The sequence below is a fragment of the Talaromyces proteolyticus genome (genome assembly GCF_021365285.1).
Source record: "Talaromyces proteolyticus strain PMI_201 chromosome Unknown BGW36scaffold_11, whole genome shotgun sequence".
In the NCBI taxonomy this organism is placed as follows: domain Eukaryota; kingdom Fungi; phylum Ascomycota; class Eurotiomycetes; order Eurotiales; family Trichocomaceae; genus Talaromyces; species Talaromyces proteolyticus.
Genome location: NW_025764287.1, coordinates 138,590 through 162,230, shown reverse-complemented (window position 1 = coordinate 162,230; position 23,641 = coordinate 138,590). Strand labels below are relative to the sequence as shown.

At 42.4% G+C, this 23,641-nt stretch overlaps 7 protein-coding genes across 7 annotated transcripts; 2 read left to right on the top strand and 5 right to left on the bottom strand.

The window, feature by feature from the left end:
* Window positions 1-93: 93 nt before the first annotated feature.
* BGW36DRAFT_362867 (uncharacterized protein) lies at window positions 94-585 on the bottom strand (the record flags this gene model as incomplete). Its single annotated transcript, XM_046214408.1, has 1 exon — window positions 94-585. One exon carries the CDS (start codon window positions 583-585, stop codon window positions 94-96), a length of 492 nt encoding a protein of 163 aa, XP_046067828.1.
* Window positions 586-2,475: 1,890 nt separating this feature from the next.
* On the bottom strand, window positions 2,476-3,357 carry BGW36DRAFT_400025 (putative aspergillopepsin-2 precursor; the record flags this gene model as incomplete). The annotated part of the gene is made up of 3 exons (XM_046218589.1): window positions 2,476-2,537; window positions 2,592-3,203; window positions 3,270-3,357. 3 exons carry the CDS (start codon window positions 3,355-3,357, stop codon window positions 2,476-2,478), a joined length of 762 nt encoding a protein of 253 aa, XP_046067827.1.
* Window positions 3,358-5,279: 1,922 nt separating this feature from the next.
* BGW36DRAFT_303271 (putative endothiapepsin precursor) lies at window positions 5,280-6,333 on the top strand (the record flags this gene model as incomplete). The annotated part of the gene is made up of 2 exons (XM_046211863.1): window positions 5,280-5,685; window positions 5,735-6,333. Coding segments are annotated over 2 exons (1,005 nt in total), but the record flags the coding sequence as incomplete, so codon positions are not given.
* A 1,986-nt stretch (window positions 6,334-8,319) lies between these two features.
* BGW36DRAFT_410427 (ankyrin repeat-containing domain protein) lies at window positions 8,320-8,829 on the bottom strand (the record flags this gene model as incomplete). The annotated part of the gene is made up of 2 exons (XM_046219139.1): window positions 8,791-8,829; window positions 8,320-8,706 (listed from the first exon to the last, which is right to left on the bottom strand). Exon 2 carries the CDS (start codon window positions 8,641-8,643, stop codon window positions 8,320-8,322), a length of 324 nt encoding a protein of 107 aa, XP_046067825.1. The 5' UTR covers window positions 8,644-8,706; window positions 8,791-8,829.
* BGW36DRAFT_386414 (uncharacterized protein) lies at window positions 8,808-10,226 on the bottom strand. Its single transcript, XM_046217010.1, has one exon. It carries the CDS (start codon window positions 9,802-9,804, stop codon window positions 9,262-9,264), a length of 543 nt encoding a protein of 180 aa, XP_046067824.1. The 5' UTR covers window positions 9,805-10,226; the 3' UTR covers window positions 8,808-9,261.
* A 5,112-nt stretch (window positions 10,227-15,338) lies between these two features.
* Window positions 15,339-16,955, bottom strand: BGW36DRAFT_400023 (uncharacterized protein; the record flags this gene model as incomplete). The annotated part of the gene is made up of 4 exons (XM_046218588.1): window positions 15,339-15,431; window positions 15,486-15,631; window positions 15,703-16,182; window positions 16,256-16,955. 4 exons carry the CDS (start codon window positions 16,953-16,955, stop codon window positions 15,339-15,341), a joined length of 1,419 nt encoding a protein of 472 aa, XP_046067823.1.
* Window positions 16,956-18,187: 1,232 nt separating this feature from the next.
* On the top strand, window positions 18,188-22,647 carry BGW36DRAFT_437369 (uncharacterized protein; the record flags this gene model as incomplete). Its single annotated transcript, XM_046221463.1, has 6 exons — window positions 18,188-18,762; window positions 18,789-20,313; window positions 20,407-20,482; window positions 20,564-21,073; window positions 21,138-22,369; window positions 22,450-22,647. The coding sequence occupies 6 exons, from the start codon at window positions 18,188-18,190 to the stop codon at window positions 22,645-22,647; spliced, it is 4,116 nt and encodes a 1,371-aa protein (XP_046067822.1).
* Window positions 22,648-23,641: the final 994 nt, after the last annotated feature.

Genomic DNA, 23,641 nt, shown 5'->3' with positions numbered 1-23,641 from the left:
GATCGTTGTTTTAGTTAGGGACTCTTATCATATGTATACAGCAGAAGTGGTAGAGGTAGACAAAACACTATTCGCTTTCATTATTGGTTTCTATCATACAGGACCACGAAAGTTCTTGCTCAATTCATATAAATGCTGCGGGATAAATCCGTAATTGAGGTCTTCCCGGGGTCTGATTATAACAACACACTGCACACCCAAAGTGGGTTGTAACCAACCAACAATTCGAGATTTGATATCCTGAAAACAGACTTCTCCATCTATCTCCGGAAGAAACATCTTTCGACGCAACAGGAATTTCCGGTTCTTACTTTGTTTCTGTTGATTGTAAACGGTGATGTCAATTTCTAAAAATCCAATCCAGCTCCTCTTTCTAGTCATTCTTTTGATTTTACTGAAAACGTCTGATGCCTTGCATTTGTGTGAAACAAAATTTCGCCCTCTCCAATTAATCGTCTCGTGGATGTCTGATGCCCGTACTAAAACTTCTAAATGTTCCGAGCGCGTAATTGCGATTTTGTCTTGATAAAATGAAGATTCTAGATTCAATGGAATACTTTGGCTCGGGGGTTCAATTGATGACATTGTGGCAAGGTTGTGTCAGCTTAACTTCATGAATAAAGACACACCATAGTCGAGGACATAGATTAAAGTCGATTTACATTCCGTAGGCCACTGTACAATACATGAAGTGATTGGTTTTGAGAATGACTATGCCTATCATATCTAGCCCTATTGCAGACGTGTGTAAGGTTGAAAAGACGAAAATGTGCGGATCAATGTCTGTGTCCGCCATCTACCAACGCCCGCCATTTCACCAAGCTAACTACATGATCATATAAAACCGTCGTGCGAGTGTTTGTGTCCATAATCTCCACAGTGGGGCACATCAGTAGCGGATACTTGCAGGGCAGGAGCAGGGATAATCAAAATAAACATTTAAACACTGCAGAGACCGGGCAGGGATATTCAATCAACACAGGAAGGTACACTAGTAGTGAAATTACACTGTGGAGACTGTTAAGAGGTCCATTTCTGAACACCATCAAAGCTATTAGTTATTTGTCCTTCGAAAAATGACCCTGGAGGGATATCCAAAATTGTTTAGAAAGGAAATTCCTGGCCAGCCCCCTAAGATTGAAAATTTTCTCATAAATATAGTCTATATGTCAATTTTTTATAAATGATTTAATTTAGGTCTACTATCTAAACATAAAATATCTATCTAGTCCGAATGTTCGGAGTCTAGTTTTAATAGTTAAAGCTCGAAAGTAGCACATATACTATATAATACAACTACATTCTATTTCCAGTTTTATATATGCATAATAACAATTTCCTGGTTTTGAATACAATGCACTATACAGTACGTCCTATTATTCGACATAAAATTTTCGTATTTTGATGATATTCTGACTTGTTCTAGTTTTGGTTTTATACACACCTGTAAAGAAATTGTAGGTTTCTCCGACTTCAATTGAGTCGATATATCACCTGCCTATAATGAGCCTTTCAAAGATTTCGAACGCACGATCTGTTCGACAGGATCATTTGTCTCAAGTCATCTACCTATTAGTCATCTTAAAGTATATCGATCTCTACTACTATGGGTTGAACAAGTCAAAACTGGAATTAAGGTCCAATCCTAAATTGTTTGAATGCTCAAGTTCTGCTTCTGAATTTGAATGTGTATGGTTGAACAATCGCTCAAAGAGATTTCAAAGCCCAGGCACAGGAATCCATTCCCGATCATTTTTCGCAGGAAAAGGTATCTTTACACCAGGGCAGAACCAAAAAAGAGTGAACAGAATTCCCATAGCCAGGCGAATCAAAAGATTTCGTCCACTTTGGATCAGTGAAGAACGGAGGAAGGATATATGTCGATCGATAATTCATATTGGTCTTCCGCATCTAGTTCAGGAAAGAGGCATACAGCGATTCGGAGAAAGGAAGTCCCGCTCCATAAAGTTCTGGGCTCAGATATTCAAAGTGGCCAAACTACTTGCCAAAATTGATGATACACTTTTCTCGTATGGGAGAGTTGTAGAAGAACTGGATGCATGACTAAACCAATATTATTATAATATATAGTAGCCTTACCACTGTCTGAAAAAAATATCATAAAATGAACTAGCTTACAATAACTTTTTAGAGCTTAGATTGTTTCGTCTATATTAAAATCTTATATTATGATGGATTTCCCACCGTTAGAGAAGCTTGCAGTCAAGGTAAGAAATTTTGTCTTTAAATTTGTGACGTTTATTTTCTGTATATACGAGGATATCAATGAATGTGTAGCAGAGCAGCGTTAAACTATTCCAGTATCGGCAACTTGTAGATCATACACTCGGAGGCAAAATCGGTGCCGGGGTCTTAACTCGCTTTTATTGCTTTCCAAAGTCTATGTCAAGAAATGCTAAGCTACTTTGAGATTGAGTCCCACAATCCCGACACCGGTTTTGCCTCCGAGTGTATTCAGTATCCCAGCTTGATCCTATCATCTCCAGGAGTTGTTCCTTCACTTTCTTGTCCCGACTCTGACTTGACGATAATTTCCGATTCACTTAGAAGGACCGATGTTAAGAGTTCACCATTTTGAATCATGTTTATGACGTCCGCGCTGTCTATTCCAACAGAAGTTCCGTTTGACAACCCCGCAGACGCATTGGTGAAAGTGACAATGCCAAAGTTGTCAAGTGTGACCAAGCTACTGCCCACCTCGTAATCTTCGACAATCCACTCCGCATTTTGCCCACCCAATGTGGAGGACGAGTCAGGTGCAGTGAGAATCTGACTGGCCTTTTGACCATTGGTTAAATTCTCAATCGTTGCTATACCGGAATTAGGGGAAGTGGACACAACAGAAAGAGAAACATTGTCACCGGCGTTGATACTGATATCGGAAAAGTCGTAAGCATAGGCAGGATACCACTCATACCAGGCATCGAAAGAGGCAGAGCCGTCGGCATTGACACTTAAATCGATGCCAGTCTGAAGAATGGCATTTTGATAGGTGTTTCCATCAATACCAACCCAGGCCGCGGACGAGCCGGCCTCATTATCTGCGACTCCGGGAGTTGGTACAGAGAACTCGGCAGAAACAGAAGTGAACGTAGTTCCTGATGGGGGGGCGTTTAGGACTGCACCAGACCAGTTAGAAGAATAATCACCGTTGCTCTTGTCGGAAACTTCGTTATTGATAGCTTCGGACGATTCAATTGGCAGATTTACGTGTGAGAGATGACTACGTTGTGCACGGGCTGCCATACGAGCTTCCCGCCCAGCCACGACTGCATCACTACAGAGAATTGAAATCAAGAGTAAACTATTCATGACAATGGTTTTGATGATAGCCATTGCGGTCTGTAAATTGAACAGGGACTATCGCCTTCCATATAAGTATAATTTTTAAAGTATCAAAATACAACGTAGAAACCTAGCTATTGCATAGCCGAGCATTTATGGCAACTTCTAAAGGCGGGCACTTACTACGTGCCATGAGCCTTTATACGAGCTCCATATTTTTTTTGCCTTTTGCTTGTGGTTCACAATTCAAATGGCAATTTCTTTGTACGTATAGATGATGATCACCTACATAGCGCTACGGTATCATTAGCGTGTCATAACAGGACCCGTGCCGTCAAGCACTAAGTATGCCCAGGCAATACTGCCTTTTGATGTATGCATCTTGAGACCTTCGATACCAAAGGTAGCGAGGGTGAAGATTAGCACCATGGATGTATCAAAGATGATTCATGTCGTACTCGTTGTTTTACTCCTCCTGATCAGTCTGCTTAGATGTTTCCTAGCTATCCGGAAGGTAGATGGAAAGACAATCTGGAGATATGGAGATCTCGTACTTTCAGTCTTGTTCTTAATACCCATCGTGGTTGTTCTAATATTCACACTGAAAAGAGAATTTCCAAAAGGTAAGCACTTCAGTCGTGATAATCGAATCAAACTGAGGAGATATTAGATTTATATTGCCCGATAGCGACATGCGTTCTATTTCCGCCAATTTTTGAAGTATATCACATTCAAGACTTTTTAAAGAAGGATCCTAACGGCTGCAGTTCATCTTTTTCTATGCTCTTTGCAATAACGTATTATACGCTAAAATCCTCCGCGTGTCCTGCATCTACAGTGGGATAGTGTCTACTGTTTGGAACATCTTTCTTATGCTAGCTGGTACCTTATTATCGACAGTATACCAAAAGATGTTTCTATTCTTCGTCTGCCTCGACTATGCAGTGCTGACTGGTGGAGTCTGGTGGTTCTCATATTCAGCCACTTCAAAAACAACAAGACGGAGAATCTTACACTCAATATTCTGCCCATTTCTCGCAATAACAATAGTTACCCTTACCACTGCCCTGCTTGCATTATGGGCAGACTTCTGGTTAATATCCATAGAGGTGAGGCCTTCATAATTCCCTTAGATTTGACAACTAATTCAACACGCAGATATTACTTCTTGGAATAACCGGTTGGTCATGCAAACACCTGTTGTTGTCTTCTTCCTCCTCCGGCCAATCGAACACTGGGGCAATCCAGGCAGTCGCGGCAAGCCATGAGCTGAGGACATCTATGGAAAGCGATTCATACCATGCATTTGTCTCTGTATAGTCAGGTTATAGAACGAGAATATTGAGACTACGTGTATAAAGAAAAAAGGGCAAACACTTTCCTGGGGTGTCGCTACTATTTCTTTCTGGCCTTTTAACATACCACCCTCTAGAAGATGTTTAAATTAAGCAAATATAGCAGACAAAGATGTATGTAAGAACTGGAAATAGTAGGGCTACATTGTACTCGAATCAGCAATGAATGCTCATATAATCAAACTTCGCTAACGTATATACTGGTGTTATCTTGCAGATTGTTTCTCGTCGCCCTGACCTTTAGCAATATTTAATTCTATTCTCCGTAATATTACTTTAATCTCAAAGAAGTTTGTTTAAATGAGACTCTTGACCAAATAGCAAAGTATAAAGACATTCGTATCACCACACCTGCGAGACTGATGGCCAGAAACCCTATTACTTAAACTGCGGAGAGATTGATGATTTGCTGGACGTGCTGCTCTTCTCCACATATAAAACATGTATTCTGCTCAAACGATAATTTGCATCGCTTATCTTTTCATTCATGCTCTTATTGCAGCAGAAGCTGTTGCCTGGAAGCGATCCCCAATAGACTTTACAGTGAATGTTTTGTCGGGTATTGATGGGTAAGTCCAACGTTCTTCGAACCAATCCAGTGTTGAGATTTGGCGCAGACTGAATTCAATCATCAACATCGGTACGCCCGGACAAAGCATGGACGTCCGGTTTGACAGTGCCTTTAATGGTGTGACGGTGCAGTCTACCATGGAAGATCCCCTACCAGTCACTGGTGTTGTATTTAACCAAACGGAGTCTACTTCTTTCGAATCCTCTGCGGATAATTATTATTATGAGTTTGGGGATGGTTCATGGGTAGAGGTTGTGTTTGCTTCGGACACTATCGATATTGGAGGCGTGGACTTTACTGACATACCGTTCGGTCGACTCAATTACCATCAAGAGATCGGGAGGTCGCTGCCTTTTGGCGGAGGCAGCAGTGTAATTGGATTGAATCTCAACCCAAACCAGGGCCTTGCAAAAAAACCGAGTTTTATGTATGCTATTAAAAGTCAACTGAAAGGTGAGTCTGTGCATGCAAATCATTGATGAATGCTTGTTAAGTACGGTAGAATGGACATGCATGTTTGATTCTTCCCGGGAATGGAGAAACGGCACCGTGAAGTTTGGAGAGGTCAGCCCTGCCGATTATAGTGGCGACATCGCATGGGCAGGTCGAGTTATCGATGACGATGAGACCTGGGCTATCAATCTTACTGCAATATCTGCCGGCAGTAGAACGGATCCCCCTATCAAGTCTTGGTCGGTTGCTATCTCTACGGCGGACATATCTCTACAGTGGCCACAGAAGCTTCTAGACTGGTATTTTTCTGGTATTAACGGAGCCACATGGTCATCGTATGATAACACTTACCGATATCCATGTAATTCAGTATTGCCAGACTTTGTGTTTGGTCTGGGAAATGGAACTTTTACTATCCCTGGGGTTTATATGCCCTATCAGCGCGATAGCAGTGGAGAAACTTGTGTTACACTCTTAACTGGCGATAATTCTACAGATCCTAAACATCTATATTCTTTCGGGACATGGTGGTCGCAGCTCGGGGTTTTAATTTTAGATTATCAAAATGCCCAGGTTGGCTTTGCAAATAAAAAGAATCCTTTGCCTATATTTTCACTACCTTTACTTGAGGAGATTGACTTTGTGTAACTGTTTCGCAGGCCTGTACGCGCACGTTCATACTCTGCCCTCAATGGAATATACAGGAACTACAGCTAGAACTATCTATTCAAAATATCAACCAGTCTTTTCCTGTATCAAAATCCGTCCGACTCAAAATGAAAACATACGTTCCCAGATATTGGTTGTAGGTCAACCTCAAGTCCGTCTTACAAAATCTTAGTGAGAATAAATGGATTCATATTGATGGATATATTCGGCCATGACTAGGATTAATTGGGAGAAGATACCAGCAGACGCAGAAAGCGAGAATATTACCGTATATAGTAAAAGATTGTATTCTATAGAAATGTAGCTATAAAATTTCATTGCTAGTAGCACCTTCTACTATATCGAAATCTGTTGACATCTTCACGTCTTCGTCGCATTGTCCTGCATCATAGGCTTCATTGATTCGACCTGTTGTCTTATCTCGTAAATCTAACTCTCTAGCGGTCAACATCATAATTTCAATTGCTTTAGTCACTGAAGACACCCCTTGCTTTTGCAAGAATATTAACCGGTTCACTTTAGTTTTCAATTGTTCCACCTCGGTTTACAATTCACGTATTCTCTGCTTTTGTGTCTGTGATCTAGTAATTCCGCTCTTGTTTTCTAATGAAATTAGCAGGAAATTGTTATTAATTTCGTGATGAATTACCTGATATAGAGAGTGTTTTGCGTGCCCTTGCCTTAGTAGGATTCTGATTCGTTCTTTTGTTACATTTTTGGCTTGTTGCTGGTAAAGTGGCCTTCGATCTAGTTTAACTAAAAGTTGGATTAACAATAGAATGAGAAAATAATTAGGCATTTGCAGTTGGAAATACTTGGTGTCTTAGCCATTTCCTAAGCAGCGGCTCTGCTATAACGATATGGCTTGGTTATGATGCGACAGTAGCGGACCCGTTAAGACAGGGAGGTGTGGAGGAATCAGATGCTGTGGTAGGACAGCGAACCTTCGGGATGGGGTGGATGCCGGTGCTTATAAACTATTCCGCACTTTGTAGACAGTTTCTGCTCAGGAGAGTGCCAAGCGTGACCGACGATGCCAGTGATAGCAGGGGTTGGGTACAATAAAATAATTGCCGTTCAAAAGTTAGTCACAAGGATGATAACAACGTGCATGAGACGAGTAGAAAACGACAAGCGTTCAATGATAGGGATTCCCTCGAGCAGAACTATATATCCGTCATTCAACACGGCAGAGTGGGTATGAATAATGGGCACATCCAGAGCTGATAGACGGAAGAGAAGTAGCCGCGGCAATTTCTAGCCAGCGATCTCCTTACAAGGAGCCGTGACGTAACCTTAAGTTGAAGCAGGTGCCCTAGCAATCTACGGAAGCTGTACTGACACGAAGTTTCAAGCTGTCATTGTGAAGCTATCTAGCTATGCCTTTGTTCGGCGCCTAGGATCGAAAAGGCGGTGAGCTGACGTGTCTCCTTTGAGTTTCTTCTTTCCAGATAGCTGGATGCTGGCCTCAGATTAGTCAGGATACGGTAGAGAACTATCTGTAGCCTAAGCCGTCTGGCAGAAGCGTTCGGATCTTCGAATAATAAACCTGGTCAGTTTTCTTTGCGGACTTTTTAGGGCTTCAAAGGGTTGCTATAGGCTACAGTGATCAGACCATCAAAGTCTGGGATGTTAATACGACCGGTAAACTTAATACAATTTCGATGGATTGACATTCCATGTTACCGGGATGGGGGTTAGCTGCCTAAAGAATTAATCCTATTAGATAGGACGTAACCGCTGTGTATGTTAGCATCTGTATTATCCATGAGAAATAGTGTACCGTTTTACTTTTGACCCTGAACAATATCCAATTCAGCTTTGCTGCGATCGAGTAATTCAACCGATCCCACCAGGTATGGTGCAATGTCTCCTTTGCTCCCCTGGATACGAGATATTTGTGGATTTCGCTTATATTCCCTCCAGTGCCTGCCTCAGTCAACCACATAAGAGGAGTCGTCCACTCTACATCCTCTGCATTGACATTGGCCCGTGCTCAACCAGCACCTTCACGGCTCCATACTGGCAATGTTCCGCTGCCCAGGATAATGCGGTGCGGCGACTGAGATCTAGCCCATCAACTTTTGCGCCACGTTCAAGAAGAAGTTTAAGTAAGTCTACGTGTCCATGAATAGCGGCAAGTGCCAATAATTGTAGACCTTGGTACCAGGGATCTATGTGGGTGCGAACATTTGGGTTAATCCCCTTATCCAGATACTTCTGAACGATGGGTTGAAGGTTCCTTTCAGTAGCATTGATGAGGTCCTGGGGAGCACTTCGTCTGAACATTTCTCAAGTAAGGCGATATCCTAGGCTATGATAGTAATTTCCGTGCAAATTACCGAGAACAATCTGGACTTTATACGTAAGAGACTCAAACTATTGATAGTTGCAGGTAATAAATATAAACACTACAGGGCCAACGTCCACGCTCACCTAGACTTTTTGCGGTCGAGAAATATTAAAAATCATTGAAAAAATGCGAATGGTGGCGAATTTTTTCTGCCTCTACTGTACTGTGAAAATTCGATTGCAAAGATAAGTCCATTGGTAACGCAGTTATAGTTCAACGCAAGAGATATCGAATTCGATGCAGTAATGTTCCGGAAGATGGTGGAAAAGTATTCGCAGTTTGTAATGACACGTCTCATGAATTTGTACGCCGGAATATACGAAATGTCTCGTCTTCCAATACAGCCTTTAGCAATAGACCTGTAGTCGAGCCCCATCTAATGTGAGATACGGGGTTTTGCCAGATATTAATAATTGGCAAAGGATAAAATCAACAAATCTTTTTTCTTGCAGATATTTCTTGGCCCTAACAGAATACTTATCGAGGATTTTGTTTAAGTTCATTCTCCTTTGACGCTCAAGTTTTCGACAAAGACGTCTTAGGTCGTCTGGTGCTCAATTTGGCCATAGAACCCGCACAATATCTATACTTTCAGCTAATTTTACTGGATTTCGGCCATTACCATCCTGAAGCTGTGGGTCCGCATTCATGTTGAGGAGGAACGCAATCCCCTTCTTCGATGAATGTCGAACGGCCTGGTGTAGAGGTTTCATTGAGCCATAGCTTCCGTTTGGATCACCCTCTACTGCCTCTGCAACGTCGATTTCCCCTTTACGGACCGCATAGATGAAAGAGCGTCGACTTGTCGGAATCCCGTGCGATCGCAACAGTTTGATCATCTCGGGATTCCTCCAACTCGCCGCAGTCTCCACCAATCCTCGACAGTCGCAGTCCTGAATTTTTGGGTGCATTAGAAGCTCTTTTACCTTATACATCGATCCCTTCACTATCGCTGACTTCATTGCAGATTCAAGTGTGCGTTGTCCACCATTCTCGATGAGCATTTGTCGAATGTCGTTGTTCTCAGAGACCTGAATTGGTAGATGGGTGAAACCTACGTCTGGTTTGGCACCCTTTGCTAGAAGGAAACGAACCATATCTGTCTGGCAATCCCTTGACGCTGCATATAATGGCTACCCAGAGCAAAAAAGTCAAGGTATTTTGTTGAGTAGAGTGCCCACGAACTCTAGATGTCCGTTTACGGATCCTAGTGCAAGAGCTTCCGTTACATCCCACGAACGAATTAGCGAAGATTCAAAATCTTGCAAACGCATGGAATGCAGGCCATGGCGATCAATGAAAGCCGTCATGCACTCCGTCTGTCCGGAACGTTCCCATGATAGCCAGGCCGTTGAGATGAAAAGCCCCGTAATGGTACGAATATATGGTGAGGATGATAAAAGAAAATTTCTTTGGTTCTCCACTGTGCTGACGCTCATTTGGTGATCTGGAGGAAGTCAAATGTACTGTACTGTAACTGGTCTTGCGGCGAAGGCGGGAGACGCACATTCAAAATACATATCAAAGCCTTGTTCAGGACGTCCTGAGGGGTGGGAGTCCTCTTATCAGGCTGGGGTCAGGATGTCCTCACAGGTCGGGCATCAACGTAGCCGCCGCGTAGGCGCCACCTACGGCAGCCTGCCACTAATAAGATATTTTCCCTCCCTCCGTTGATGGAATCAGGCGGCTGAACGCCAGGCTATCGCTCAATGCACCAATCATGATTCCCGTTACAGCACTACCAAATGAACCGCTGCGGAAAAACGGACTGCGGACCGCAAATCAGCGTGTTGGACAACTTCTTGGCATTTTAGTTCAGTTGGTGACATCTTGTTGATTCTACAGGGTATCCAAATGCGATTGATTACGCGAAACAAATCATTTTACTCTCTCCGATATATGCTATATATATGGCAGTCAGAAACATAGAGTGATTTGTACGCGATATTTACCATATCTGGCTTTATCCTGATCTGACAATACATCTAATCGCACGTCCAATCTTGACATATATTTCTTATGAATTTATTTCTGATCGTTATGTGTTATGATGATCATGAGTTGGGTCAGAGAGCCTGTAAAAATTAGGCAACGAAGTTACTATCAAGTAATCAAAATAATATTAGGCTAATAGACAGTGCACTGATTTTTGGGATAAGAATGTGAAAGTTAAATACATGCTATCTTATATGGTGCCGCTTTTTATTATTCTTTTTTTATCGTTAGAATCGAACCATGAATTGCATTAGAACGTCTACTCTTTGCTTGTTTTAAGGTTGAGGAGCAGCGATTGTCATACCTTCTTCAGAAAATCTTGATAGTCATTGAGAGAATGGTATGGGCTAATGTTAGAGGTGGCACCAGACATTCTGTGTCTTCTTTTCAGCCGGAATGCTTTGCTGTTGGATATCGTAACAGTAAACCGCAGGCGAAGGGGTACTGTAAAAGAATAAATATTTTTACAAAAAGATTTGTAGGCGCTTGATATCCTTAGTCGTTGAAGAGGCCCGATCATCTCACACGGCTACGAAGCTTTCGTTTGCAACTGCAAAGTAAACAAAGAAAGGCAAGCTACATGTACGTAGTACAAAGTGCCGTCGGAAATGATCCGATTATATACCATTAAATCAGACTGACCGTTCTCCAACGAAATGATACAGCGCCTTGCAAGTGCGGCTTTACACGGTTTGCAATTCTTCGACTCTTTCTCAGCGCCACTCCCACAATCTAATCCATACTAGGTTTGGTCTATCAATTTAGTAATTTCAACAAAGAAACGAAAGGGCGCCTAAACAAATTGACCAAGTATCACCTTCCTTGTCTCTTCAAACACCTCCCAGATAGGAGTGATAACCGTTCCATAAGACCTCTGTTAATGCTAATCCAGGCAGCGATGAAAATATCATGACAATATAGCTTAAAGATATGTCCATTATTTCCTACAACTATAAAGCTCGATATGGTTATACTATTCGAGAATACCGCCGACCTACTTGAGTACTTATAAATGGTATACACATTGCCGATTGTTTTAAAAACTGTTTCTTTATTTTCAACAGCATTCGCGTAAAGGGTATAAATATAGCTAATCATCTTAAACACTGGATCTATTTGAAGCATTATACGTATAAAGAGTATAGAGACTGTCTATCTGCTTGAACACTATGGATCCAGTGAAATAACATGGCTGTAAACCGTATAAACATTGCTGATCGTTTTAAACACTGTAGATCCATTTGAAGCACTATACCCATAAATAGTATAAATGATGCTGATCACTTTAAACACTTGAAATATATTCTCACAGAGGGTATAAATATTACTAACCATTTTAAATACTGTGAATTCATTTTATGCAGTATATCTGTAAGTAGTATAAGTATTGCTGATCATTTTAAACATTATGGATTCATTTGAAATAGTATACTCAACGTAAACACCACTGATCTACTTAAATGCTATGGATCTATTTTAAACATTATATATCACAGAGAGTAATTACATTGAATAATCCCTGTTACAGGACTCACAGTGTTTACAAGTCATTGCTCGGATAAGGATTAGTTGACTTTGGACATGGTATAATCCGCCAGTAACGATATTTTTTAACACTGTGGGGATCAAATAGAAATTATTCGATATTGTATAGTGGGAACTACAGCACTTGCCGATAATGATGGAAAGAATTGTTTCTGAATTTGTTTGAAGCGCCAATGATGTATATACCGAAGGTGTGAAAGAAGATTGAGTTCTCTCTCTGTCCATCTATCATCGTCCTTTCCCAGGCCGAAATAGTGCTCTTGTTTGAGATAGAGACGACAATTTTTGCGGTGTAAATTCTAAAGGTCATTTGGGGAAGATGATATCAGGTTGTTCAACTTCTATAGACTTGGCTTTATATGTAAGGTATTAGTGACTCATAGTACACTCATTCTGGGAATCGGTTTGACCAACAAACAGATGATGATTATTTGCTTACCCCACTGTCAAGGCTTCAGGGTAGATTACATTTCCTTTAATTAGGCATCCATTTATAGATAAGGATAAAACTATCAATCAGTTTCATTCAGCTATAAGCCTACAGTATAGCAGTAGGGCATCGGAATAACCAACACGTGTGTTTACTGGTCAAACCGATTTTGAGAATGACTATAAAGTCTTTATAATTCATGTATCTTCTAGACATAAGAACTGGCAACTCCTAGCCCCTTGCCCTAATCCCTGGAAAGTGTTTAAAATGTTTACTACTAGCTTGCCCTAATCCCTGCACTGTCTTCACAATGCTTAAAATGTTTACTACTAGCTCGTTCTAACCTCTACATTGTCTTTATAGTGTTTAAAATGTTTCATAACTAGCTTACTCTAATCCCTACAAAAGCTCCATAGTATTCAAAATGTTCACAACTAACATTATGTTAGTCTGTGCATAGCCTCCATAATATTTAAAATATTCATTACTAGCTTACTCTAATCCCTACAAAAGCTCCACAGTGTTCACAATATTCATAACTAGCATTATCTTAGTCTCTACATAGCCTTCATAGTGTTTAAAATGTTCATTACTAACTTACTTTAATCTTTACACTATCTTCATAATGTTTAAAATGTTTACTACTAGTTTGCTCTAATCTCTTTACTATCTCTATAGTATTTAAAATATTCATTACTAGCTTACTCTAATTCCTGCACTGTCTCTATAATGTTTAAAATGTTTACTACTAGCTCGCTCTAACCTTTACACTATCTCTATAATGTTTAAAATGTTTACTACTGGCTCGCTCTAACCTTTACACTGTCTCCACAGTATTTAAAATGTTCATAATTAGCTTATTCTAATCCCTGTAAGAGCTCCACAGTGTTCAAAATGTTCACAACTAGCATTATCTTAGTCTCTACACAGCCTTCATAGTGTTTAAAATGTTCATTACTAGCTTGCTTTAATCTTTACACTGTCTTCACAATGTTTAAAATGTTTACTACTAGCTTGTCTTAATCTCTGCACTGTCTCCACAGTGTTCAAAATGTTCATTACTAGCTTGCTCTAACCCCTGCACTGTCTCCACAGTGTTCAAAATGTTCATAACTAGCATTATCTCAGTCTGTGCACAGCCTCCACAATATTTGAAATGTTCATTACTAGCTTGCTCTAATCCCTGCACGAGCTCCACAGTGTTCAAAATGTTCATTACTAGCTTGCTCTAACCCCTGCACTGTCTCCACAGTGTTTAAAGTGTTTCATTAATACTATTAGCTTATTTTAACCCCTGTACTATCTTCATGTAACAGGGATAGACCCAGGGAGCATGTTCAAGCCTAATCCGGCAGGACCGGGGGGCTCAGGGATACCCCGGGGTCAATTGTGATATATCACAATTGATACCATAAGACCCCGGGTATGATGCCAGTACCCCTCACCTCGCTATATATGCCTTTATCTAGTTAGATTAGGTATCAATGACCTGAGATAGGGACTCAGGCATATAGGCTTGGTTTCCCACCCGGAGGGAGAAAACCAAGCAATATCTTTTGTATAATCTTGGATATAACTTTCAATATAAGCCTACTAGGCTTCGAATAGCCTTCGGCTCGAAGCCTTCCCTAACTATATAACCTAAACCGATAACTCCCTCCCTAGTAGCATTGCTCTATAGCATCGATATCAAACGGTGAAGCTTCAACTCACCCACATCTAGTCCATCCAGACACCCCCGGACACGGTCCTGCCAGACCGTGTTACACTTCACAGTGTTTAAAATGTTCATGACTAGCTTTACCTTAATCCCTGTACAGTCTCTACAGTGTTTAAAGATTAAATTTCTAGTTTATTGAAATTTTAAGTTGATTCTACCAGCATACACAAAGATGTTTATCTTGTACTAACAACTTTACAGAGTTTCTGTTGATAGGCTGATGTTGTTTTTATTAATACCTGTAAAGTCCAGGACACTAGTCACAATGGAAACAGGCCACTGAGTCGAATAAAAAATAGAGAATCAATATCTAGCCACTAGAGGCATAGGTTCAGTAGCGAATGCCACCAAATAGAGAACTGGTCTTCGAGAAGCGCACGATTGAATACAGGCTGGATGGATGGATGGTTTCATTTACCCTGACCTCTCGCTACACTAGTTGTAACCCTGAACTGAGGTACAAGTGATGATTTTTTAATCTATCTAAATCTAAGAATGCAGGTACATTTATTTATAGTCATAGTAGCCTGTTGCCTGCTAGGTACCACTGGTAGCCTAGCAGTATACCTATCACATAACCTGGGATCCAACTCAAGGGGAGAGGTCGGGGTAAATGAAATCATCCATCCCTCCATCCATCCATCTTCTGTATACTGTAATTAATAGAGTACTTATAAACTGAAATTGAGGCACGTATTATTTGACATGTATCTGACATCTAGGTTAGGGCTCACTCTGAATCTTTTCCAAGTGTCTCAACAATGTATGGAACGCAGCGTTGAATTCTTCAGTATGTTCAGTTTGACCAACGAGTTCTGAAGCCCTACAAACGCTATGGGTAATAGTCATTGGATATACATGTTCAGTGATATTCTTTCAAATGTCCATCATTTACCAGCAATCCTCCAATAATAGATAAACTCCAGTGTGCTCTAGAACATTTAGACGTACCGTTTAATCTTCTCTATTGGCAGGTTTGCTTGTGCTTGGCGTCTTGCATCGTTCAATTTGTTTGTCTCGGCTGTTGCGAGTTTCTAACAGGTAATTAGTTAACTATTCTTCGAGCACTGCACGCTGAAGTCACTCACGACATCCCTTTTCCATCCTTTCAATGCCTGGCTGAGAGCATGGCGCTTGGTGTACTTTGGATCGGTCTCTGAGAACAGATATTGCGTGATATTCCAGGAGCAACCTTCATTTTCATTTCGAGAATTGTCCTCGTTTACAGATGGGCCTGCGAATACCATGTTGTTAATCAGTTAATTTTGCAGTGTTACAGTAAGTATATTAGAAAGAACGACTTACGATAATATATTCCGGCACGCTGCCGTATCCTTTCAGTTTCAGCTTTTCGTACTTGTTCATAGAATTCGTCTGCTATTTTCCACTTGTCCTTAACGGCTGCTTTCGCTGCGGAAAAAATGCGTCTTGCCCGTGCACGAGCAGACTCTGTTTGTATTGGTGGTGCTCTGCCTGCTATAATATCTGCCAATTCTCGAATATCGTCTATCGTAACAGGCTCTTCTTGTTGTTCAGCTGCCTCGGCCTCGGCCTCGGGTGAATGCTTCTCGCTTTCTCCCACTTTGTTTTTAGCAATGGAGGAACTTGGATTTTCCTGATTCTGTGCTGGAGCTAATCGAAGTTTCCACCGGGAAATGTATTCCTCGAGAATACTTCGTGCGCCACGGTCCGGAGTGTGTTTCTCCATATCAGCATCGAAGCGGGCTGCGTAATGTGGCGATGACATATGAAGAAGATGTTCAAAGCATCTAACATGGTAATAATCTACAGCGGGTTTAGCGAAATTAGTAACCGCGGAATCCGGTGAAGGAGGTAGGATTTGGATAGATCGTCTCACCTGGACCTCTCGGATAGCTCATCCCTGGCGTCAATGCAATCCGGTAATCCCCTGGTTTAATACGGTGGGTGCAGTGATACAATCTGCAAGTTGCTCCGTTGCGCGAATCCGGTGCTAGTTGAAGTATAAAACGGGGATAATAATCCAAGTCCACGGGCAAGCCATATCTATCAACTAAGAGTCGAGGCGTAATGTGATCCTTGAGGTATCTTCTTGACTTTTTGAAATCTTCCTTTTTTCGGGCCTCTGGGGACAGTGCCGCACGACGGGCTAGCTCGGCATCGAACTTTTCCTCCAGGCGTCGGTAATATTCAGGACTATGGAGACCGGGATCATTGGATGAAATAGACTCGTCAGAACTGTCCGTGTTATCCAAAATGCCTGTCTCGTCAACAATCTCTGTCTCGTCAACAACTCTTTTACTTGTCGACGTATCCGCTATTTCATCCACATCTCGCTTGCGCTTTGCCCCATCCTTGTGGGCTCTATCGACATAGACTGACGAATTTTTCGACTCCGGAGGGGACGCGGCGAGCATTGAGTCCTCATGGGTGACATTCCTAGTCGGAGCCGCTGCATTTTGAAGGGCAACAGCATGGCTGGTGTTGGCCGGAGAGACCGAGGATCGCTCGTTCACCGCATGGTTTTCATTGCCCCTAGCGGGTGAGGTGGATACATGAACGACGTCGCAATTATCCATTGTGATCGGTATGTAACCTTGGACGTCGAGCAGAATTAAATAAAAGGAGCATAAAAAAGTGAAGGCAGTTTCCAATTGGCTATGCACTCGATTTGGTCTGTTATTAGTTTTGCTGGTCTGTGCAGTTTTTGTCCTGGACGTCAGGAATGTCAGTGGTAAGAAAGCAATCATCAATCAACCACCATGTAGTCTCTGCATTGTCCTCCCATGTAGCCCATGAAGCTACTAATGCTAGTGGACCTTTATTATATGGCAATAAAAACCATCCTGGTGATAAGAAAAAAGTTCCTATGCAACAAACAAAAACCACAATGGCAGCAAAAAGTAAGTTATTCATAGCAGGGTGGTTTGCACATTCAGGAGGACCATTGAATAACTTCTAGCCCGAAGGCCAGAGCTAAAACCTATTAGTCATCGATTTTTTGGTTGTGTATTGGCCATTTTTACCAGTTTAGCTATGCTTGAAACAGTTTATGATAAAACTAATCAAGTGAACCAGATTGTTACAGTGATGTGTAAACTGCTGTAAAAGATAGGAAAGAGTAATTTGCCTTTTACTGAATGGTTTGATATGGCGTTTTATAACATGCTTCATCAGGTGCTATATCAACTGAGCTTGCCCTCTTAAGGTTGCACCATCTAGTGCTTTATTCAGTGCTTTCAACAATCCTCCAAGAAAGCACCGTTTGACTTGTGAGTCTGTACAATGACGTAATTACGACCTCTTAATACGTCTATGATAATCTCCGCTCGTGTTTGAATTTATTTTTGTTTGTTTTCATTTTTGGTTTCTGGTGAACTGAGGCAGCTTTAGTGTGTACAGATAATTTGCATTGTATATATTAATACAAAATGTTTAAGTTAATATTTTTGAGATAGTCCTACCACAACAGTGTGCTATGGAGCCAGTTTGAACGATATACTCGTGAGCGTAATAGCATATTCTAGTTTGAACAGTGTGGGGCCGTTTTGAACCTCATGCTCGTGAAAAGTATAAACACCGCCGATTCGCGATCTAGCTTAAACTATACAAACACAACCAATGCCTATATGTGAGTGTTTCTGATAAGTCTATTCGATGGTAGGCCTATTAACGTTACATGTATAGTACTGTATGCGAGTAAAACTTGGTGGAAATTTATAAATTCAAATAGTATGTCTGGTTATAAAAATGCCCCTCCTCTTTCCGAACTCCAGTTAGAATTTCAAGCTTAGACGAGGGTGTCTTCATAATGTATGAGCCATGTACCAACGTGGATATTCCTTCGGTCCGTCATAGAGGGACACCAAGCACAACTTCATCTGTCAATTCTTCTTCCGGTACCATCACTGAAAATATGGACCCCAGCTTTTCCGGCCCGAATGTTTCAGACGAGCCCAGTTTGCAAACATTGTTCGTAGATGGTGATTCTGAACGTCTCGAAGCTGCCGTCAGGTATGGGATGACCTTGTTGGACCGTTTGCGGGAGCCATTGTGCCGGCTATCGTCTGATGTCGATGAGTCTCAGTGGCTACAAGCCATCAAATACCTTCAGAAACAGGCTGTACACCCGAAAGTCATTATCGGCGTTGTCGGTAATACTGGAGCAGGGAAATCGTCCATTATCAATGCCGTGTTAGATGAAGAGCGATTAGTACCAACCAATTGTATGCGAGCTTGCACCGCGGTTGTCACCGAAATCTCCTATAATCACGAAGAGACTCCATATCGAGCGGAAATTGAATTTATTACGGCCAACGATTGGGCAAAGGAACTTCAAATTCTCTTGGATGAATTGTTGGGTGTCGGGGGAATATTACTCGTGACGTAAATAATCATGACACCGACGCCAGCATAGCGTACGCGAAGATTAAGGCAGTGTATCCATCATACACAAAGAATCAGCTAGAGAACAGCACCATTTCCAAGTTAATTGAACACCCCAACGTTCAGAAAGTGCTCGGCAGGGTAGAATCAGTCGTCGAAACTAACTCAAAACAATTTTACAAGAATCTTCAGACCTATGTTGACAGTAGAGAGAAAATGGCCCAGGAGAAAGACACGACAGACCAGCCACTACTAGACATGGAGGTTTGGCCCTTGATTAAGGTTGTTCGTATTTATGTCAAAGCTACTGCACTCTCAACAGGAGCGGTCATTGTCGACTTGCCTGGTGTGCATGACTCTAACCCAGCTCGTGCTGCAGTTTCCAAAAGCTACCTAAAACAATGCACCGGCCTATGGATCGTGGCCCCGATTACTCGGGCTGTTGATGACAAGGCGGCGAAGTACCTTCTGGGCGGGGGTTTCAAGCGGCAGCTCAAGATGGATGGCGGTTTGAACAGCATCACGTTTATTTGCAGCAAGACCGACGACATCAGTCTTCTGGAATGCCAGGAATGCTTGGGCCTGGAGAAGCAGATGGGCGCTCTTCGGGGCAATGCCGATGAGCATTTGAACAAGAAACATCAAAGCGAACAACATCTCGACGAACTGAAGAAAGCCATGGCCGACTCCACCGCGGCCGCAGACGAAATCGATAGGCAGGTTGAGGAGTTGGAGACATTCCAGGGGAACATTAGAGATGGAGAGACAGTCTCGAAGAAACGGAAACGCGGCAGCAATTGTGGCATCTCAAGCGCGTTACCAAAAACGCCGAGACTAGTGCATTCCGATTTCGGGGATTACCATGTCGATTCCGATGGGGGGGATGAACTCGATGAGGATCCGGTCGAATCGCAAACCTTCAGTAATCCTCTCACGGCAGGAGAGGTCGATCAAAAGCTCTCCGAACTTAGGGCGACAAAGAAAGAGGGCCGTCACTACAGACAAGACATAAAAATCGGAATGGAAACTGCCCAGAGGCAGATTTCAGATAGTGAGATCGTAATAGCAAGCATTCAAGCTAAAATAAACGAATTAGCGATCTCCAGTCGAAACGAGTATTCAAGGAGCGCGATACAGAAAGACTTCGCAGCTGGAATCAAAGAACTCGACCAAGAACTTGCAGAAGAGAGTGATTCGTCCAGATTTAATCCTGATGCCGATGATCGCGATTATGACGAAGTTGCTCGATCACTTCCGGTGTTTTGCATCTCTTCTCGGGCGTATCAGAAGCTTAAAGGGCGCTTCGAAATGGAGCCCACTATACCCGGGTTTCGGACCGTTGAGGATACGGAAGTCCCTCAACTTCAAGTCCACTGCAGGAAGCTAACAGAGGCTAGCAGAGATGCAAATTCTCGTCGGTTTTTAAATAGCCTAGACCAACTTTTGAATTCTCTTCGGCTGATGTCATCAGCAGACGGCAATCAAGCCACTGACGAGCAAAAGACAGTTTGGGCTAACACTCTCGAAAGTAACTATAAAGTGCTGTATGCTGTAAGTCGTATCTGGTTCCATTGTATCGCTCACCTTCCAGTGCGTGCATCTTGCCATCACTTGATACGTATTGAGGGTTTATAATGGATGTAGGATCTTGCGGAACTTATTAGAGACATCTGCGAGCGGGTCCGGAATACGATTGAATGCAATATATTTACGGCCTACAGTAAGTTGAATTTGAACCCACTCCGATTGACTGATATGTATTCATGAATTTCTAATGATGAATGATGACGTGATTTTATAGAAGACGCAGTAGAAGCAGCAACAAACAAAGCAGACGAGACTGTAAAGCGATGGGGTAGGAAGGTTAACCGCGATAACCGTGCTGTTGGGGGATTTTTCTGGTCTACTTATAAAGCTATCTGCCGTCGTGATGGAGTCTATGCAAATGAACAAGGCACCCATGATTGGAACGCTGAATTGACCGAACCAGTCCTCAAGGCCGTCGCTTCTGGCTGGGAGAATACCTTTTCTCAACGGGCCCAATCCCTCTTGCTCAGCATGGCATCAGAAGGGGCACGCTTATTGCAGTCGTTCCACGACAGCGTCCATCATACCGCCGACCAAAACACCAGCCGAATAGGCAACCATGTGCTGTCTCAACAGCTACGTGTCTATCAACAGCTTCTCAAGGGCCTCTGTCTGGAGAATCTTACAATGGTCACAACAAGATCAAAAGACATCAGTCGGATGTTCCAGCCTGTGGTAGCGGAGAAACTCGCACCAGTGTACGCGAATTGCACCGCATTATCAGGTAATATTTTCTACACATGAGTAAGCCTATCTCGTTTATTGCTAAGATAAGCTTTCTCATATAGGTCCCGGAAGTTTCAACCAAATGAAAGAAGTGATGTCTAGCTTTGTGAACCGAGCCAAATCGACGATGTTTCAAGAGAGTGTTGACACAGTCCGGAAAGCCCTTGGGGAATTACTCAGATTCTTGGAGGACAATCTGACGATCAAAGTCGACGAGATGTTGATTTCTGTGAAACGAGATTACACATCTGCGCTAGGTAGAAACTACTCCGCCGTTAGCAAGTGCTTGCTTCGGTTGATTCTCGACATCATCACAGAGAGCGAATCATATTTCAAGCGTCTAGCTAATGCGGAGCTCGAGCGAGATATCACTATTGCTGATACAGAGCTCGCCCCTACTTCACCACCCTTCTCGCTGTCATCACCAAATTACAGTCCATCCTCGCCTGATTTGGGTCATCAGTCTCCCACTTTCAGCCCAGGCTCTCCGACATACAATCCCACAGGTCCGACGATTAGTGACAACAGGCAATTTCCTCCTTCACCCCAATATTCTCCTAGATCCCTAGGATGGTCACCAACAAGCCCAGAGATCTATTCCACTACGTCTTCAAACATTTCGGGCTTCTCGACCAATACTAGTCCAAATGAAGAACACGAACTTTCGTTTGCATTTGAAGCAGAGACAGCGCGGTTTGATCTCTTTAGATCTCTGGTCAATCAACCTATTGACGATGAGGAGTGGCGTGAAATTTACCGACTAGGTGATAGAATAATTAGTGACACTGCCATTGTTTTAAATGACTTGGAGGGGTGGCTGTGGGAAGATTTCCAACAACACGGGGTTGTGCTTCCATCTTGTCACAATCTTCCTTCAGCAAAAATTTCTACCTCAATGTTTCGGTTTTTGATGGAAACTAATAATGACAGGCAACGAAAGTCGGTATATCGCCGCCTAGCTCAAGTGCTTTTTTTCGTCTTCGTCGAGAATGACGTGAAACAGCTCGACAAGAGAGAGAAAAATGGGGAAGTCATCGCCCATAATCATCGTAATTTTACAGGTATGGCCCATAAGTCCATATTACAAGAGATTGGTGACTTGTCGGTGAATGGCAAAAATTGCTCCCAGGAGCAGATCTCAAATAACAAAAGCTGTGGCAAGCGATGGTGGAGGCTTGGAAGTGGTACTGGCATCATTGTTATCCTGGCTGGTGGACCAGGTGTGGCGAGGTATATGTATGATATCACCCCCTGCATTGAGAAATTGGGTACTTATGTTATATTAGGGAGAATCGTAAGTTCACTGATAGCTCACTCGAGCTCTTAGTAAATTACATGAGAAACGCATATCCAAACGCTATAGCTCATTTCCAGTCACTTGACGACATTATTCAACCACTTTTAGTCAATGCATCATTGACTACGAATCATATTATAGACTGGACCGACCAGATAGACCCATTACACTTGCAGTTCAATGTTCTTCCTGAAACAATCGAGTGGGTTGATACACAGATAATGATGGACACCGCAACAGAAAGCTTACTATATTACTTTGAGCATTGTGACTAGAGATTGTGGCCGCAGGTAGCTACATTAATCGTTTTCTCCTGTTTTGATACTCTTGATACAGGCTTGATTTTCATATCTATCCTGCTACATAGTAAAGGCTTTTCATGTCCTGTGTTGTATCAGGCTTTAAGCAACAAGATTCTGACCGATGGCCCAGCTATTTTTGTTGGAGTGGAAAGAAATTAAAAACAATAAACAGCTTGCGGATGCCCGATAAATATTTTGTTCACTACTGGCTGCAGAACTCGAATCCGACTCTCTTTTTACGGCCCCCCATCCCTCCCTTCTCTGTTTCCCTACCAGCCGGACCTTGGCTTCCAGTTGGAGATTTTCCTTCGTTACACCAAAAATACGACCAGTGACAAAAATCTGAGTTTGTGACGTTAGGGGAGGGAAATTCGACCACCGGTCTCCTTTTTTGAAGTATATGGTAACTGGAAAGGTGTGAGGGGTTCGAGTTGAGTTGTTGTAGACTGTCACCTGTAGGCGGTAGTGAAGTAGAGTGAAACTTTGGTTCAGTTGACCGCCACGGTCATGTACTACGTTGAGCGAAATGTGAAGCTGCAGAGTGAGTCCTTTCCCTGGTCGTGTGGGGCCTGGTTCAATTTGGTCAATGAAATTTCGTATATGCAGGACAGCGGGACCTGTTTGAAGTGAAGGCGTGGTAGGACTGAGTCGTTTCGGGCTATGTAGTGCTCTTACTTCTAAGCGTCGGAATCAATCAGGATGAATTAGAAGAATAAAGGGTGATAAGGATGGTATTAAGAGTTAAACTATAATAAATTGTAGTTACGCTACAGTACGATCATGGACTGGTAATCAGGGCATCGTTTACACGCGAATAAATTCTACCTGTCTCGCCGATCAAGTCTAGTCCAGCCTCACGACCGACCACCAAAACGATCAAAATATCGTTGCGATCTTTAGGAATAATATAGCTCGATTTCAAGTACTTGAGAAGAGTGGTAGGTAATGATTTTCGGCTATATTACAA